General features: G+C 37.9%; 1 protein-coding gene across 13 annotated transcripts in view; it reads right to left on the bottom strand.

Annotated features, from left to right (window-relative positions):
* Nucleotides 1-17,108, bottom strand: part of LOC129722796 (uncharacterized) — a 155,954-nt gene that overhangs the window by 85,276 nt on the left and 53,570 nt on the right. For 11 of the 13 annotated variants that reach the window (XR_008727648.1, XR_008727644.1, XR_008727642.1 and 8 more), the window contains one exon: nucleotides 6,516-6,530. The exons of the other annotated variants lie outside the window; for them this stretch is intronic. Coding sequence is in view for 1 of the 11 variants with exons in the window: in XM_055676554.1 (XP_055532529.1) it covers nucleotides 6,516-6,530 (15 nt within the window). In the remaining 10 variants the exon portion in view is untranslated. The remainder of the gene's footprint in view (nucleotides 1-6,515; nucleotides 6,531-17,108) is intronic. 13 annotated transcript variants of the gene reach the window in all.

The following is a 17,108-nucleotide window of genomic DNA, read 5'->3' as shown; positions in this document are numbered from 1 at the left end:
CGTGCAAAAATATGAAACTTTGCTGAGCAAACAAAATTCCTATCTTCATTAAGTACAGAGTATTTTCTATAAAAGTTACTTAAAAGTTAGTTTTTTGTACTTGATTTTTGTTAGTTACAATTTACAAGAAAACGTTGTTCTGAAGAAGCATTTGGGCATACAAACCATATGTTTTTGTTTAAGGCCACATATCTGCCGTAATCTCGCAGACTGACGTATGCGACAGCGAGTAAAATTTCCAGTACGAAGCTTTTTCCGAAAACGTTTGTATTATAAGTGTTAGGACGAATGTCAACAATTTGATCTGTACATAATACATTAATATAATCACAAAACATTGCCAAACATATGGTTTGTGGAAAAAGGTTGATTGACTGAAGTTATGTTACCAACGTCATTTTGTTGTAGAAACAGCGATTTTATTTTCCCTGTTTCTACAACCGATTGACGTACGTCCATCGTAGTATGCGAAAAGTCACTAACAAAAATTCTTTTTTCATAATCAGTCAAACAGTCGCGATTTGAGAATACGCTCTCGGAAATGGATTTAATTAGAAATATAATAGCGTTCGTGGCCTCTGCCATCTTCCATGCGCACTTCTTTCGTACGAAAATCACAAGTGCGCTTTAGTTGTCCACGAACATGGACCAAGCTTCGTGGCCTTAGAGGGCTACATATGATCAATGTTTTGTAGATGGTCAACTTTGTGCCGCGACGAATTTTATTCCAGCAGAGCGTCCTTTAGAGCCAATAAAAAAGGTACGAGCTCCTGCCATATAACCTCGACGAATTTCTCTACTGATGTCATTCTCGGTAATCACCAGTTAACCTAGGTACACTCACTTGTAAACTATCTCGATTTCATCACCGTTAAGCTGAATCCGTGGTACAAGATTACCACGGTCTTTTCTATGGTCGATTGTAGGCTTCTGTCCCGATTACGGAAATATCCATATTGAGTGGTATTCGATAATTTTGGGATGTTCTCCAGAGAGCAGAAGTCGTTATCTTGGATTTCAAAAAGGCTCAACATCTGGCCTCTATTATTCAGAAACCAGAAGTTGCCATCTTAGAATACAAAATAGTCTCTGAAGCAATACTTGGCTCCTGGGCATCATTTCGATCATTTTAAGCTATTTTTTTTTTCCGGAAAAAGTGTTTCAAATACACTGTTCGTTCGCTAACTGGGCTGAGGGCCTAGCCCAGTTAATGAATGTCGCTCGCTAACTGGGCTGACATTTCAAATGTCGTCAAATATCGAGGGGGATTTCGATGTAATGGCGCTAGGTAAAACTCTCAGCGAAAATTTTAAAATGTTTTAAACAAATACACTAAGAATCCTGACTGATGAACAGAAAATGAGGAAAAATAAATTATTAGCCTTGCGTGTGCTTTATATGCACTTATGGTTGCCTGGAAACATATTCTTTTCATAAAACATTTATTTGACCTGAAAACGAATAGATAAACATCTAGTGGATCGCATGTGTGATGACAACCAAAATCCATTGAACTGAAAAAATCAATCTCAATTCACTATTCGTGTGCCCCTATCTCGTTTTGACATCAATATGCCAAACGCTGATTTTTGACGTTCATCTGCTTTTTAACTGGGCTATAGCCAGGGGGGATCTATCTGTCAAACATCGTGTAACCAACATATTCGGCAACATGGTGTTTGTTTCGGTTTTTGTTCTTTTTGGTTATGAAATTGATCAATGTGAAATATTATAGAATTGGAACGTTTTTTTTTATCAAAACTCGAGAAACCGCGGAAAACTTTTATGAATGTGTTGTGTAGTGGTTTTTTCCTCATTATCGTTCATAGTTACAAACGTCACGGACCAACAAACGTCATGGACCAGAGCTGATCTGCGATAACGCACACATATATGAAATTTGACAGCAGTGAATCCCCTCTGGCTATAGCCCAGTTAGCGAACGCCCAGTTAAACAGCACCCAGTTAGCGAACAGTTACTGTATGTGTTTCATTTGTACGAAACCCTTCTTTCGCAGAGAAGAGAGAGGTGTCGTACCATCATTGAAATATTTCCTGCTCCAAAAAACTTCTACATGCCAAATTTGGTACAATTTGCTTGATTAGTTCTCGAGTCGTTGAATGTAATAAACGCATCGTAAACATAGTTGGGTTGGATTTACGTCACGTTGAGTAGAAATGGCGGCTTCGTCATTTCGTTTTCGTGAATTAATGATGCTATTTTTTACAGGTTTGATCAAATTTTGGTGCCTACAGGTCCGATTTGGTGTGTTCTATTGTTTAAGCGCAAAAACACAAATCGGTCACTTTGGCGCTTACGCTAGTCTGCGAGATTACGGCAGACATCTTTAGGACTTTTACTTACAAAGTTAAAGCACATTTTAGCATATTTTTTCGATAACTTTAACAACGCATAGAATAAAGATTAGGTGGATTGGGACGAATGGAACTCATAACAGTTTTGAGCGCTTGAGCCAAACTTCGAGAAAAAGTATCGACATCATGATTTCACTTGCCCCTTTTTACTTTATACGTTCTTGAAAGTATCGAAAAAATAAGCTAAAATAACTATAACTATATAACTTTGTAAAATTCTGGAGATGTGTGGCCTTCTACAAAAACGTGTGTTTTGCAGGCCCAAAATTTTTCTTTAGAACAACGTTTTCTTGTAAAATATAACTAACAAAAGTTGAGTACAAAAAACTAACTTTTAAGTAACTTTTATAGAAAATACTCTTTAACTCTGTACCCAATGAAGATAGGAATTTTGATTGTTTAGCAAAGTTTCATATTTTTGCACGTTCTAGAACTTTGCCGAATTGGTCATTCCTCTATCTCTTAACACAAAAAAGTTAGTATTATTGATATATGAAAAACTACTGTAACATATGATCGCCGTACTGGATTGGGACAAATGGAACCTAAAGGAATTTATAGTACTTCAGCTTAGGAGAAGTAATGACATCATGATTCCAGATTTCACTTGCCCTTTTTAAACCTACACGTGCTTAAAGTTATTGAAAATATAAGCTAAAATACGATATAACTTTGTAAGGAAAAGTCCGAAAGATATATGGTTATTGGCAAAAATGTGTGTTTTGTGTGCTCTAACAATTCCTCTGAACAACATGTACGTGTAAAATGCAACAAACGAAAGTTAAGCACAAAAACTGACTTTCAAGTAGGTTCCATGTAATATACTTTATAACTTTGTACCAAAAAATGATATGATTTTCATTTATTCAACAAAGTTTCATATTTTTGAATCTTCTACAACTTTTCTGAACAAATTATTCTCCTATCTTTTGACAAAAATAAGTTATTTTTATTTTTAGTATGGTAAACTTTTCATATTTTTTGACAATTTGCGATTATGCGGGATATTCATACAAACAATTGTTTCGAAGACACTATTAAGCTAGGATGAAGGTGGAAGGCGCTATGGAATTGAGCTCCACTTTTTGCATTATTGGACTATTGTGCACTGGTGACTTTGGAGTTTTGATGGATGCTAAACTTACGTTTAATCTGCCTTGAGACAACTTGGTTTCGTTTCAAAAATTGCTCGCGACTCTATGGATCCCCATTGCATGAAGGCGTTGTATTGTGCTCTCGTTCAGCCACTCCTCGAAAATGCTAGCTTGGTTTAGTGTCCTCAACAACTAGTTTGGAATTTTCGACTTGAGCGAGGACTGCTCGATGCGGATCCATGCCAAATGCAGGAACAGCTGGCTTCAGCATTAGGAGTTACCCGCGAAGCCCTTTTCAAGCGATTGCATGCTTTGGGAATGATTCAAACACAAGGAACTTGGATTCCTTATGATTTGAAACCAAGAGACGTTGGTCGTAGTTTTTTTTTCACCTGTGAACAACTGTCCCTGCGGCCAAAAAAGGAAGAATTTTTTCCATCGCATAGTGATTGGTGATGAAAAATAGATTTATGACAGCAACATAAAGAAAAGAAAGTCGTGGTGACTGCCTGGTTATGATTTCACGTCATCGGTTCGGCCGGATATACGCTGCGAAGGTTCTACTGTGTATTTGGTAGGATCAGACTGGTATTATTTGTTATTAGCTGTTGTAACCGAACAAAAACATTACTTGCGATTGGTTCTGGATTTAATTGAATGCGATTGGGCCGAGCACTGCACGAAAAATGGACACAATACGAGCAAACAGGGTTGCCACATTTATATCGGTATTTTTCTTCGAAAATATCTGTATATCTGTATCTCGGGCCGAAAAATCTGTAATTAAAATCTGTATCGAGCAAACTAAGAATGTTGGATGGAAAAATTTTTGCTTGCAGGATATATTAAAACAAATTCATTTTTCTCTACGTGATGTTTAACAGGTTTTTGTTAATTTTTTTTATGCTTTCGTTAATGCAATATTAGCTTTTTGCTTTCAAAATTGAGATCATTAGCTTAATGGCCACACAATTTCTGGCTTTAGACTTGTATCAACTATATATTGAAAGTATGCGTTCTAACCAAGCCGAAGAATGTGGATTTATTAAAAAATTTCTCACAAATGATCTGTAACGGAAACATGAATTTATCATCTCGTCTAGTGGTGTTCAACAGCTCAGACCAAGTTAAGTCATTTGTTTCAATGAATCTTCCGGTCCAAAAGTTTGTTTTAAGCGTGCGAAGTTCGTTATTCAGCCCTTGTCGGTCAGTTGCTGTGCGAATTTTAAGATTACTTAAGAAAAATTAAATTTAAGATTACTTGAAGCTGCCGTTTTAACAACAGAATCGGTGAGATCGCACCTCTTTGCAACGAATAACAATTTGAAATCTTACACGCGATTTCTGGAGTTTTTCGTTCTAGCTTGGATATCTGTTATCTGTGGTTTAGCTGATCAACAATTTTGCTAAGGGGCAATCCACATTCCACGTGAACAGATTTTTGACGATTATGACCCCCCCTCTCCGTGGACAACCGCCCATATAAATTCATAAATTCTAAAAATTTTGTATGGACCGTGAACATTTCACGACTGTTATTTGATTGGATATTAAAAACGATCGTTTTCAGTGGCGATAGCACAAGGCTGCAGCGTTACGTCTGTTATATTGTGATAACATAATCGTTCAAAACTGGTCGTAGAATAACATGATGATTACATATAGAAAGTACGCGTCCAGTCGCTTTCCGCATTGCATGCGGAACGTTCGTGACGGAATCTTTAACAGAAGATCAAGTGGTTGGGTATTCAGAACCGACAAAGTGACGAACATGGATTAGTGTATATGGAGTGTTTTGTGCTATTGTGCAGAAGGATACTCTGGATGACGACGGCAAAACTAAAAAAAGGGGGTTCAGTTTCAGTTTCAGTTAAGAAGAATTTGAAGCACAAAAATTTTATTATGTTCAAGTAAATAAACTTTTGGCATTTGAATCAATTTTTCGGAATTACCGTTCAAAACATTGAAAGGATTACTCACATCCTCTTAAAGACGACGGTGACAAAAAGATTCAAACTTCCTTTTGGCATAATGAAATGATGAAATCCTTTCTTATATTATTTTTGACGATTTCGTTATATTTTTACAATTTTCCAAGTGAAAAATTTTGAAAAAATACAAAACCTTGATTTCTTTTACGAACGTAAATTTTTTTTTCTCGAAATTCTGCGGAATATCAAACTAAGAAAATTTCAAATATGTTTTCCAATGAAAAGAACTGTTTTCACCGGAACTTGGCGGCAGGATCACTAACTTATTTATATTTAGGTCATAAGTGAAGTTCAAAAACCCGTTAACATTATGACGGTACCTACCACTCACACAGCGGCATTCCCATTCATTTGGCCACTCAACAGCGTGCAAATGTCATCCACTAAAATTTTGCCTTGGAATAGATTTCCCATGCCTCCGGCATCAGGAAAAAAAATTCAACATGACTAATTGCTATCACCCCGTAATGTCTGTCGTTGCTATAACCCTCCTCCCCCTAGTGAATACACGAATGGAGTCGAAAATCGCGCAATAGACTGATTTATTAGCAGCAATCTTCGTGGTCACACACAGCATCATCGCTGCAAATATGTACATGTTCGTATCTGTACACGTACCAAGTGAGCATAAATAAGTCCATATATTTACTTCATTACCCAGCGGAGCTCATCTCCCGTTGTTGCTGCGCTGCCCCAAGGCGGCGCATAGCAGCAAACAACATTTTTGTGAATAAGTTACTGTGAAATATTGAAATTGTGGTCTTTAAAGTAACGATGTGATATACACTTGGAATAACCATTTAAGCTACTGACAAAACGACATAGCAAGTGTCAGATTATTAGGGAGGTTGCACTACAGTGCAGTGAAGTGTATCTGAATTGGGGGGTGAAGGTTGTGACGGTGGTGTTGAGCGTAAGTTGGGCCAAGTGCTGCAGGGTAGTGGCAAATGCTCTGATATTTGATGCTGATTCAATTCTTGTCGGAGAAGAAACCGACCGGCTAGATTCGTGATTTCTTCGGCGATTGCCTAGATAGGGTCGTAAGGGTACGTACCTGAGAGCTGTGAAGCTGTGGAAGAAGAGAAGAAGAAACGTAATGATGAAATTTTAGAATCAGATTTAATTAGATGTGTTGAAGATGTTGCTTCTAGCATTGCAAAGCGATTACAAGTTGTGAGCGGGCGATGCAATAAATTTTGATTCGCATTGAATCGAAAGCAGGATGAAGAAATCGTGGCTAGTTTCTTGTGCTAGCGGTTGGATGATTGAAATGATTTAAACTTGACTAGTGGCAGGCATTACGTAAGACGGGTATTTAACAAAAACGACTTCGAATGGCGTGCTTGGAGATGCTTTTATGTCGATGGCTTCGGGTAGGTCTTATCTACAGGGAACAAAGTTTACAGACCACAATGAACTGCCCTGGTAACACGGAAGGGTGAACTCGGGTTATAGAGTAGTAACTAGGCTTTGTGGTGAAAAATGATACCTTCTCGGAGTCACAGCGGTAGTTAAGAAATTGATAATATCGTAATTGCTCTCGGTAGGTGTAGAGACCAAGTCCAACCACCAGGAAAACGGCAGGTATATCCACCGCTCCGCTTAAGGAGTTTCAATTACACTAATTTGATAAAGTTAAAAGTGTTTGCGCGCAGCCCTCTCACCTCACTAGTATTCAAAGGTCGAACTACACTGTCGCTCGCTGACTGTGCAATTTAGTGTTCAGATACTAGAAAAAAAAACAGACAGCGCGATGAATGGTTGTGATCATAACAAATGATCAGCAAGATACCTCAGTAGCGCTTAGTATTTTCTTTACGTAAAAACCAGGCTTCTTCTCGGTGCTCATGATTAAAGCCCAACTAGGAAAAATGTCTCAATAGCTTTTCGATCTCAATCGATCGTTAGATCGCCGGTATCGATGCTTTCATCAATCAATCAGCCTGCTCGATGACGAAAATGCGAGTAACGTGGCTTCGGCTGTTTGATAGAACGATTATATATAATCGCAATCGGACTTCTTCATCTTATGTCTAAAGAAAAAAATTCAATTACAAAGTAATCATAGGTACAGAAAATATTAAATATGAATAAAAAGTTTTTCAATATAACATGTACGGAATAAAACTGTTCAAAATTGTTTATTTCTGGCGTTTTCTAGGAAGAACTACCTAATTGGTTTTAAAAGTGGTATTCGTATAACGGTGAAATTTTATATAAAAAGTTTATACCAATTGTATTCATTAAGAATTGATGTCATTCAACATTCAGATATCATAAGGAATAATGAAGTGAGATGCTACTCAGAGGCCGCAATCGACCCCAGTTGCCATTTGGGAATCCAAGATGACGATTCCATTTTTTCAAATACTTTTATTTTGCTTTTTAAGGAGATTTTCAGCTCTCGGCTGGTTTATCACCAACAATTCCGGTTTTTGAACAAGAGCGTAAAATAGTCAAGAACCATGCAAGTTTAGTATTTCCTGAACGTATGATGAAGTCTGAAGGTCAGATATTAACTTCAGATGCCTTTTTATAATCAAAGATGGATTTAAATGGATTAACGTCTGAGAAACTGCCTGCTACCCAATAAAGATATTCTTAGAGCCGGGATGATATCCAAAGACTGAAAATCGACATCAAGTGTCACTTTAAATTTCAAGATGGCTGCTTTTGGTTTCTGAAAACGGCCTAGAATGGCCAAATCTAAAGTGATGAACATATTACAAACAAACCGCTGACACAATAGTGACTTCATTGTGGCGTCATATACTATTAGTGATATGAAAATGTCTGATTTTGTGCCAACTAATCTTCATTTGTGGGAAGTATTACTTTTCTCATTTCATTCTGAGAGCAGTGTTGTCGTCTCCAGCCCATAGAGGACCACCAGTCTAACTAGTGTTTTGTACAGTTATCAGCTTCGTACGGCGGCGCACTCGATTGGATCTCAGTGTCTTAAGAAATGGAAAGTAGGCACGATGTCCCGCTTGAATGCGGCTCCGGATCTCCTTATTGGTGTTTTTGTGGTAGTGGTTGTGTTTCATTTTCGCCACGGGTGTTTTGAACTTCGGCAAACACCGGAATCGAGGGCATTGTCTTCGTAAAAACACCGAGAGGTTTGATTAGTGATGGGAAATACATAAAGTTTTCTATTAAAAGGTACTGAAAATCACAATTTTCATTATAACTTTTTTCTTAAACTTTTCCAAGTTTTCCAACCTTCTACAAAGTTATCAGTCATCCAAAAATGCATGTTTATGCAGAACATTGTTTTTTTATCTCCCAAAATAAAAAAGTGTTTTGACATATTTCGATATTTTTGGAGATATTTTCACCTCAACCATCTCCAAATTACGCAATTTTGCGCAAGTGGCAAATCCATACGATGAAATAACTATCTTAAGACTTACAATAATAGGTACAAACTTTTGTTTGTAAGAGTATGTAAGCAGCCTTTCCGCCTGATATTCAAAGCTATTTGATGCCGATTTTCATATAAAAAAATTAAAAAATACAACAGGTTTGAGTTTCAAAGGTAGCACTAAACGATCTTGAGCTAATTATGCATGCACACTTTGGTGACGTTAGTCTTAAAAATAGATTAACCAAAATATGAGTTTTTTCTTATATAATTCTTCAGATAAAGAGAATATCATACTAGTAAGATTTCCCGCTGCATTGGTTGCTTATTTCGTCAGATCCTGTTATCACAAAAGCACGTGAGTGGCCAAAAGTGGACATTAAAACTTTTTCTCTGCTCGTCTCTTTTGAAATCGGGTAAGAAGAATAAATGGAATTTGAAAAAAAGCTACTATTTTCATCCACGCCTACATTACTGAAAAAAAATATTCAAACTTAAAAATTTGAATTTATTTCTAACATATTCACCATTTTTTTTCCCTTACCAAAGAATGCATGCAAGTTAAACTAAAGATCATTTAGTGTCACCTTCGAAGCTCAAAACTCTTCATTTTAAAATTTTTTGTATAAAAAGCGGCATCAAATAGCTTTGAAAAACAGGTGGAAAGGCTGCTTACATACTGTTAGGGGTACTGGGGGTAAGCCCGGCCCCCTAAGGAAAATGATTCTTTAGTAGCACATGATGGCGAATATTGTTATAGTTCTTTCACAGAATCATTGCCCAGATTGTTTTCTACAAGATATGGAGGTTTTCAGTACTTTCAAACTGTTATTTCACAAGGAATAGTGAGGTTTTGAAACTAAGATAAAAACGACGTTTAGCAATCAGTGCGGGTGAAACCGGCACCCCTTGGGGGTAACACCGGCACCTAAGTTTGTTAATGAATTAACTCGAATTAACTGAACCAATTTGAATTCGGAAGCCGCCGAATGAGAGATCTTACATTTCTGTACGTTACTGTGGAATTTGGTTGTTGTCGGTTAGCAGGTTCTGGGCAGATTGCCGGAACAAGTTCCGGTGAACATTATGTATAAACAATGAAAAAATTTGATACTCGGAAAGCCTATCATGTGGCACTTTAAATCATATTATTAACTAGTTTCATTGAAGCCAGGATCGAATTGACCACACCGGAGCAAATTTCAAATACCACCGGGAAAGCCGTCAGTTTTGTGACTTGATTCAGTACATTTGGCACCTCTAATAACCCTTGGAATCATTCATAAATCACAGAAGAGCTTGGGTGCATGGTTCTAAGTCGATTAAACAATTTATTTAGCAGCGAGCCATTGGTAATAGATGAGAAATGTGTGTCAGTAACATCCAACTAGCCTCAGACAATGTCGGGCTTATTCCACTCACTGGGTGACGGTGTTACCCCGACAGCACACATTTTCTTAAAGAGAGTATTTCTACAAATTTATCGCGTCAATTTACCTCAGACCGAATTCCTGTGATTGCTAACAATACAGGCAATAAGTTGTAGAGCAACGAAAAATTATTTTAGTTTTTTCAAATGAATAAAAGCTTAAGTTCCACTCACGAAAAATTACATCCGTTTACGCATCAGTTGCAGTAGCGTATGTTTTGTCTATTATTTTGACGTTTGACGTTTCACGGTGGCTTCGATGTGTCTTAAAATGTCTAAATATTAAATACCAACACTTCACATATTACAAAACACAGTTAATTAGCGTTTTCTAGTTCAATCCCAGGGGTTACGGTCTTACCCTCAGTGCCGGGCTTACCCCCAGTACCCCTACATACAAGAGTTTGTACCTATTATTGAAAGTCTTAAGATAGTTATTTTATCGTACGGATTTGCCACTTGCGTAAAATTGCGTAATTTGGGGATGGTTGAGGTGAAAATATCCCCACAACTATCGAAATATGTCAAAAAACTTTTTTATTTTGCGAGATAATATAAATTAATTTATAAAATAACAATGTTCTGCACAAACATGCATTTTTGGATGACTGATAACTTTGTAGAAGATTTGAAAACTCGGAAAAATCTGAGAAAAAAGTTATAATGAAAATTGTGATTTTCAGTACCTCTTAATAGAAAACTTTATGTTGCTCATAATATGTAAGCGATAGAAACATGATGTCTTCGGCCAAGTTTCTTGTTTTTAGATCACCTAAAATTTTGCCAGAGACATCAAGCATCTATCTCAATCTGAAGAAAAAGTAAATTTTCTATCTCACTTTTAGGTGGATTGATCACTCATCTTCTTACATCGAAAGATGCATTTCTGAATATCTTGAAACATCTCCGACCATACATTATGGTTATAATCAACATTTGATTCTCTATTTATCCAATCGCACGAAAACGGCAAAATAAAACACTGTGGAACGGTTTATTCGATCGGTATGGTTTCTTCGACAATATTTTGAACAATAATTTTGTCCATTCGAAAAATTAACCAAGTGAAAAAAAAAATTTAAAAAATATATTCAGAAAAATTTCTACTCTTGCATATTTTTATGTTCCACAAATTATCTATATTAAACATTACTCTCTTTGGGGCTTCCCGCAAATGCCGAAAAACGCTATAGTAAACTAATTCAACCGCATTTCTCTATCATCAGACGCCATACAAAACAAAAAGTATTCTGTTCTAGGATTAATGCCAAATAGTCCAGACAGCGTCTGATTTATTAAAATTCCACGGTCAAATCTACAGATGGAAAAGTTATCAATATTTATCGTTAATTTGGATGATCGCTTCTTATCGATAATATCGTTTAATTTCGGCGCTAACAATAGTTGTTGATTTTCGCTGACGGCGCTGACGGTACAAAGCATACGATTTATTTCTCGCACTTGCAAAATACCATATAGGATTCATCCTAAATGACCATTAAATTAACAAGTAAACAAGTGCTTTTGCGACCTCGCACTCCCTTGCCAAAGCGAGATAGGTTTGATTGAAAACATCAAAGCTCGCAAACGAATTTTGCTCGATATTTTCCATCACTAATCAATTCAACCCGCGCTAGGACAAGCAGGCGAGCGTGTGTCGAGATGCTTTCTCGAAGTTGAAACTCTCGGCTGCGGCCGGTGTTTTTACGAAGCCAAATCCCTCGATTTCGGTGTTTGCCGAAGTTTGAAACACCCGTGGCGAAAATGAAAAACAGCCACTGCCACCGATGGTTCGGCTATCGCTCTGCGTGTTGTCGATTCAACACTAACACCCAGTTGCAGTTGCAATCAGGGATGCCACATATACAGATTTTCCTGTATTTTACAGATTTTTGAACTGAAAAAGCAATACATAATCTGTATTACAGAAATACAGAATATTGCCAAAAATACAGATTTTACATATTTTTTTTTTGTTATACCGACGAACTGCAATCAATTTCAAAGGTAAAATTCGATCATACGATTTTCAGAGTTTTGTAAAAAAATAACATTAGGATTATGTTGATATCGATGCTGAAGAAGTGGAATGTGACTTGAACGAAGCGCGAAAATGAACGTTTCGAAATATTTATCAGGTTTTCTATGCAAAGTTGGTAAAACAAATTACAAAGAGATGCGTTTCCACCGATCCTTTTGGAAAAACGGCAGCTTTAAGTAATCTTAAATCGTTCGTGAAATTGGAAAATTCAAACGATCTGATGCGTCAATTTCCTAAATTTGTAACAGTAGCTGACTGACAAGGGCTATCTAACGAACTTTGCACGCTTGAAAAAAATCTTTTGACCGGAAGATTCATTGATAAAAATGATTTAACTTGGTCTGAGTTGTTGAACACCACTATAGGCGAGATGGTAATTCCAAGTTCTCGTTACAGATCATTTATGAGAATTTTTTCAATAAATCCACACTCTTCTGCTTATTTATTTGTTCATTTGTTTAATATCACATCATCTGACAGATAGGTGGTCTTAATGATGAACTAAATCTAGGATGTACACGTAATAAAACTCACTTTCTGAGAATGTTTATGCTTGTCGACTACGGAGAAGTTGCTTGAACATATTTACCGACATGTTAAAGTCAAATGAAGCTGCAACGGTGTTGAAGCTTGCTGACATAAAGCGAATGGGATCATGTTGTCCATATGATGCATTACGCTGGGGCAGAGAAAGAAAATGTCTTCGTCTTAATGATCGCTCTGGAGCATATAAATCTAATCGCTGTAAAATTCTTTGGGCGTCAATCTCACCAGCAAGAATTTTGAATACGAAGGTAGCCTGAGCATCAAAACGTCTTTTATGCAGTGTTTCCATGCCTAAAAGACGAAAGCTTTAAAATATAAATTTACCAAAACCTGTATAAATATCACGTAGAGAAAAATGAATCTGTTTAAATATATTCTGCAAGTAAAAATGTTTCCATCCAACATTCTGAGTTTGCTCGATACAGATTTTTAATACAGATTTTTTGGCCCGAGATACAGATATACAGATATTTTTAAAGAAAAATACAGATATAAATATGGCAACCCTGGTTGCAATACACGTCGTGCCGTGTTTCAGATATGCCACTCAGTGTAGAGCGTGGTTTGGACATGGCTGGTCATTCCTCGCCCGTCTGTACTTGACCAGGTTCTCTCTCGTCCTCAGGTAATTTAACCAGGTCCGGCCTCACATTTGTATCATAGCAGTCGTTTATGCCACGCGGCGCCTCTGTTCCTAGTGCGCATTATGATCCAGCCATTCTCGAGAGAAGCTGCGCCGAGCTCCTCTACCATTGGTAGTGCCGCTTCAAGCTGTTGCGCGTAGACTTCAGCAGCTTGCGGATTCCGGAGCTGCTTGATTTCTAGCCACGGATTTCGGCTCTGTCGTGACTGATAGACAGTCGACAATTTTGAGCGCATGCGAACCCCCACTAAGTAGTGATCCGAGTCAATATCCGCACCTCGGGAGGTGCGTATTAGGGTGGGACAAAAAATAAATTCTAGCTCCCATGCACTTTTCGTGTTCCTTATGGGTCCCATAACAACCGTGTTACTTTTCAGATCGATCGGTGAAACGCCCTTTTTGGGCCCGATTTTTTAAGTTTCCATACGATTTTATATGGGAAAATCCACTTTTTCCACACTCTCTAGAGATGTGGCTTTTAAAAATATATCAATGCATGATATTTGTAGGAAATTTTTCCAGGAAAAAATTCCTTTGAAGACCGTACGGCGCTACGATGCTTGTGGAAAAAGTTATTCACCCCAAACTGATTGAATGTCTGACGAACGACTCACTATTGAATTTTACTAGCAATACTGCTGCAGCGTGTTGCTGTTACAAATTCAATCATGTGATAAGAAATGATATCGTGTAAAATTTATCTTGGAGGCTTCTTCGAAGATACTATGAGCAAAGATTACACTTTGAAGCTTACTTACACGCGAAATTATTTCTCATCCTTACGCAAGTTAGCAATAGCAGCATGCTTTAGCAGTGTTGCTGGAAAAATTCGATGGTGAGCCGATCTTCAGACGTTCAATCATTTTGGGATGAATAACTTTTTCTACAAGCATCATAGCGCCTTACGGTCTTCAGAGGAGTTTTTCCCAGGAAAATGTTCTACAAATATCGTGTATTGTAATATATTTAGGAGCCAAAAGGACATCTCTAGAGAATAAGTTGTGGATTTTCCCATATAAAAACGTATGAAAACTTCAAAAATCGGGCGCAAAAATATAGTTCCACCGATCGATCTGAAAAGTTATACGGTTGTTATAGGACCCATAAGGAACACGAAAAGTGCATGGGAGCGAAAAAATAAAACCATCCCTTTTTTCCCATATAACCGTGTCCCAGTCTAGTGCGTATGTTGGTGATATCTGAGAAAAACCGTCTCTCTATGAGCACAGGGTCAATTTGGTTTGTTGTTCGTTGGTCAGCTTATTTCCAAATGGCTTTGTGGATGTTTGCGGGGGAAGACTGTTCATAGGACTACCAATCGTCGGAAAGCTGCAAAGTTTACGCATGATTGGCCGTTGTTGGCCGTCGCGGTGTGCAGACTTTCGTGCCCGGTCAGCGGTTTATACAAGCCTTTCCTTTCGATTTAAGCGTTCATATTCCCGATGACAATTTGATGTCCTGTTACATGTGGGCAGTGTACATTTATGATGGAGTAATTGTAGAACCGGTCTTTAACTCTCTACACACGCATCCTGTCGCTGATCGCCTGCCACTCGATCGCACAACTTTGCACAATACACAATAAAACCGGTACCCCGCTTATTTGTTGTGCCGCCGCTCTGGCAGTACATTTTCTCTTTTCCGGAAAAGTTCCTGCAGCGCTACAATGCCAAAGTGATGGGATTCGAGCTGATCCAGTAGGATCCTGTCGCCACCAGGGACGTTCAGCGATCTACAGTTCCATGTACCGAGCTTCCAATCGATGTCCTTCATTCGTCCGCCAAGGTCATTGCCGATTGTTCCGATCCGTTTTTTCTTCTTGGATATTCATAGTAAAGTGTTTTTTACCATGTCATTTCACTAGGGTGGCGTGGTTAGTCTCGTGACGGGGTTGCCGTCCTGGGTGTAGCTGGAAAGACACCGCATTTCTTACTTCAGCCGCTCCTCTGGAGTACAGACACTGTTTGGGCCGCTCTTCCTGGAGAATAGGCGCACTCGCCTTTTAGGAGTCGTTAGGGGAGCTTGTGTAGAGCTCACTACGCATCTCCCGGCCCAAATTAACTCCTGATGTTTGTTTGGTGGTACTTATTGATTATATTCGCACCTTACCTACATATCTGGAGGCCGTTTCACTATCCACAACCTTCGACCCGTCCGATTCCTTGCAGCTTGCACTACGACACGCGGCGAAAAGAAACATTCATTTTTTCGATAAAAGTATGAACTATTTATTGTATCAAAATGGTAATGGCAAAATGGATAGCGGAAGGCTAGGCCTATGTTTTAAAACTTTTATATTCGTTGTAGACATTACAATTCATCCCGTTTTATGATATACCTATAAACAAAAAGAATCGATACTAGGCATTTTTTGTTTTTGTTTGGGAAACAACATTTTTTTTTTAATTTTGAAAATTGAAATTTTTTTCAAATAGTCTTAAAAGATGGAACCCCTCTTTCAATAAATCATTCTATTGTTAGGAATATGCAATTATTTGAGTTATTTGATTTTTCTGTTTCAGCATCCGACGAAATTTTCTTATAACAATTGTGAGCGCCAATCGCAAATGGAGAATGACCAGTTGAGATATTAGTTTGATTGATTTCGTTTCCGCAAAATTGTTGCCGCCTAATTTCGACGAGAGAGAAACTCATTATACAAATGTGTTCCCGAATATCGTTCAGAACCATGCGAACCACAATGAAATTCTGCACGCAAAAGTTCAAGCTTTAAATCTAATATGTTATTCAATTCGCACGGAATTTGCTCTGACTTCGCACAACGAATGCGTGAAACGAATAGCGCAAAAGTTGTACAAGGAATACATTGACAGAGATCAAAATCAGAATATGTATTATATACACAAAAATGGTATTGTTTTGGTAAACTTCGGTTTCGGGCGAACGATCAATCTTATGTCGTTTTCGTTTTCGCAGTGTAGCTACACTTTTTCCGTGCTATACTTTGCAGCTTCAAATAAAACATTTTCAGTGTCATTGCATTGGTATGCGTAATAAAGGGATAGCTGTCAATTCGTTTTGTTTTGGTCATTATCGCATTCGTCATTTTGTCTCGTTTACATTTCATATGTCCATCTCGCAAATGTGCAGAGAAAAAATTTACCTGACACTTTACCACGTGGAACGAAAACCAAAAGAAACCAGTTTTGACACATACGTGTGAATGTGTTGGTAACTTCCTACAGTACACTCTGCTTTTTTCGGGTGTCGTCAGGGACAGAAAAAGTGTAGGGAGAGACAGAAAAAGGGTAGTCTGAAAAGTCAAATAAAACATTTTCGGTGTCAAAAGTGTCGTTTGAGTGTAGCTACACCGCGAAAACGAAAACGACATTAGGCGCTCAAAAATCGCTCCTTACTTTCGCGAGCCGGTGCGTATCAACCGCTCGTGCATTCCTAAAAATCGTCAGCAACCGAAACAGCCAATAGCGAGCCTTGTTGCCGCAAAAGTTATTGACACTGGTGCCAGTAACGCGAAACCGAATGCATGTGAATAAAACCAGAGCCATAGTTAAATGCAAAATGTTTCCAAATGACCTGATTCATGAAAGTCAATCGATCAGACAATAATTTCTTTATTTTGTCTGTACTCAACTTATCAGTATT

Source organism: Wyeomyia smithii, chromosome 2 (genome assembly GCF_029784165.1).
Source record: "Wyeomyia smithii strain HCP4-BCI-WySm-NY-G18 chromosome 2, ASM2978416v1, whole genome shotgun sequence".
NCBI lineage: Eukaryota > Metazoa > Arthropoda > Insecta > Diptera > Culicidae > Wyeomyia > Wyeomyia smithii.
Note: the sequence above shows the minus strand (reverse complement) of the source record. Positions and strands in the feature narration are given on the sequence as shown.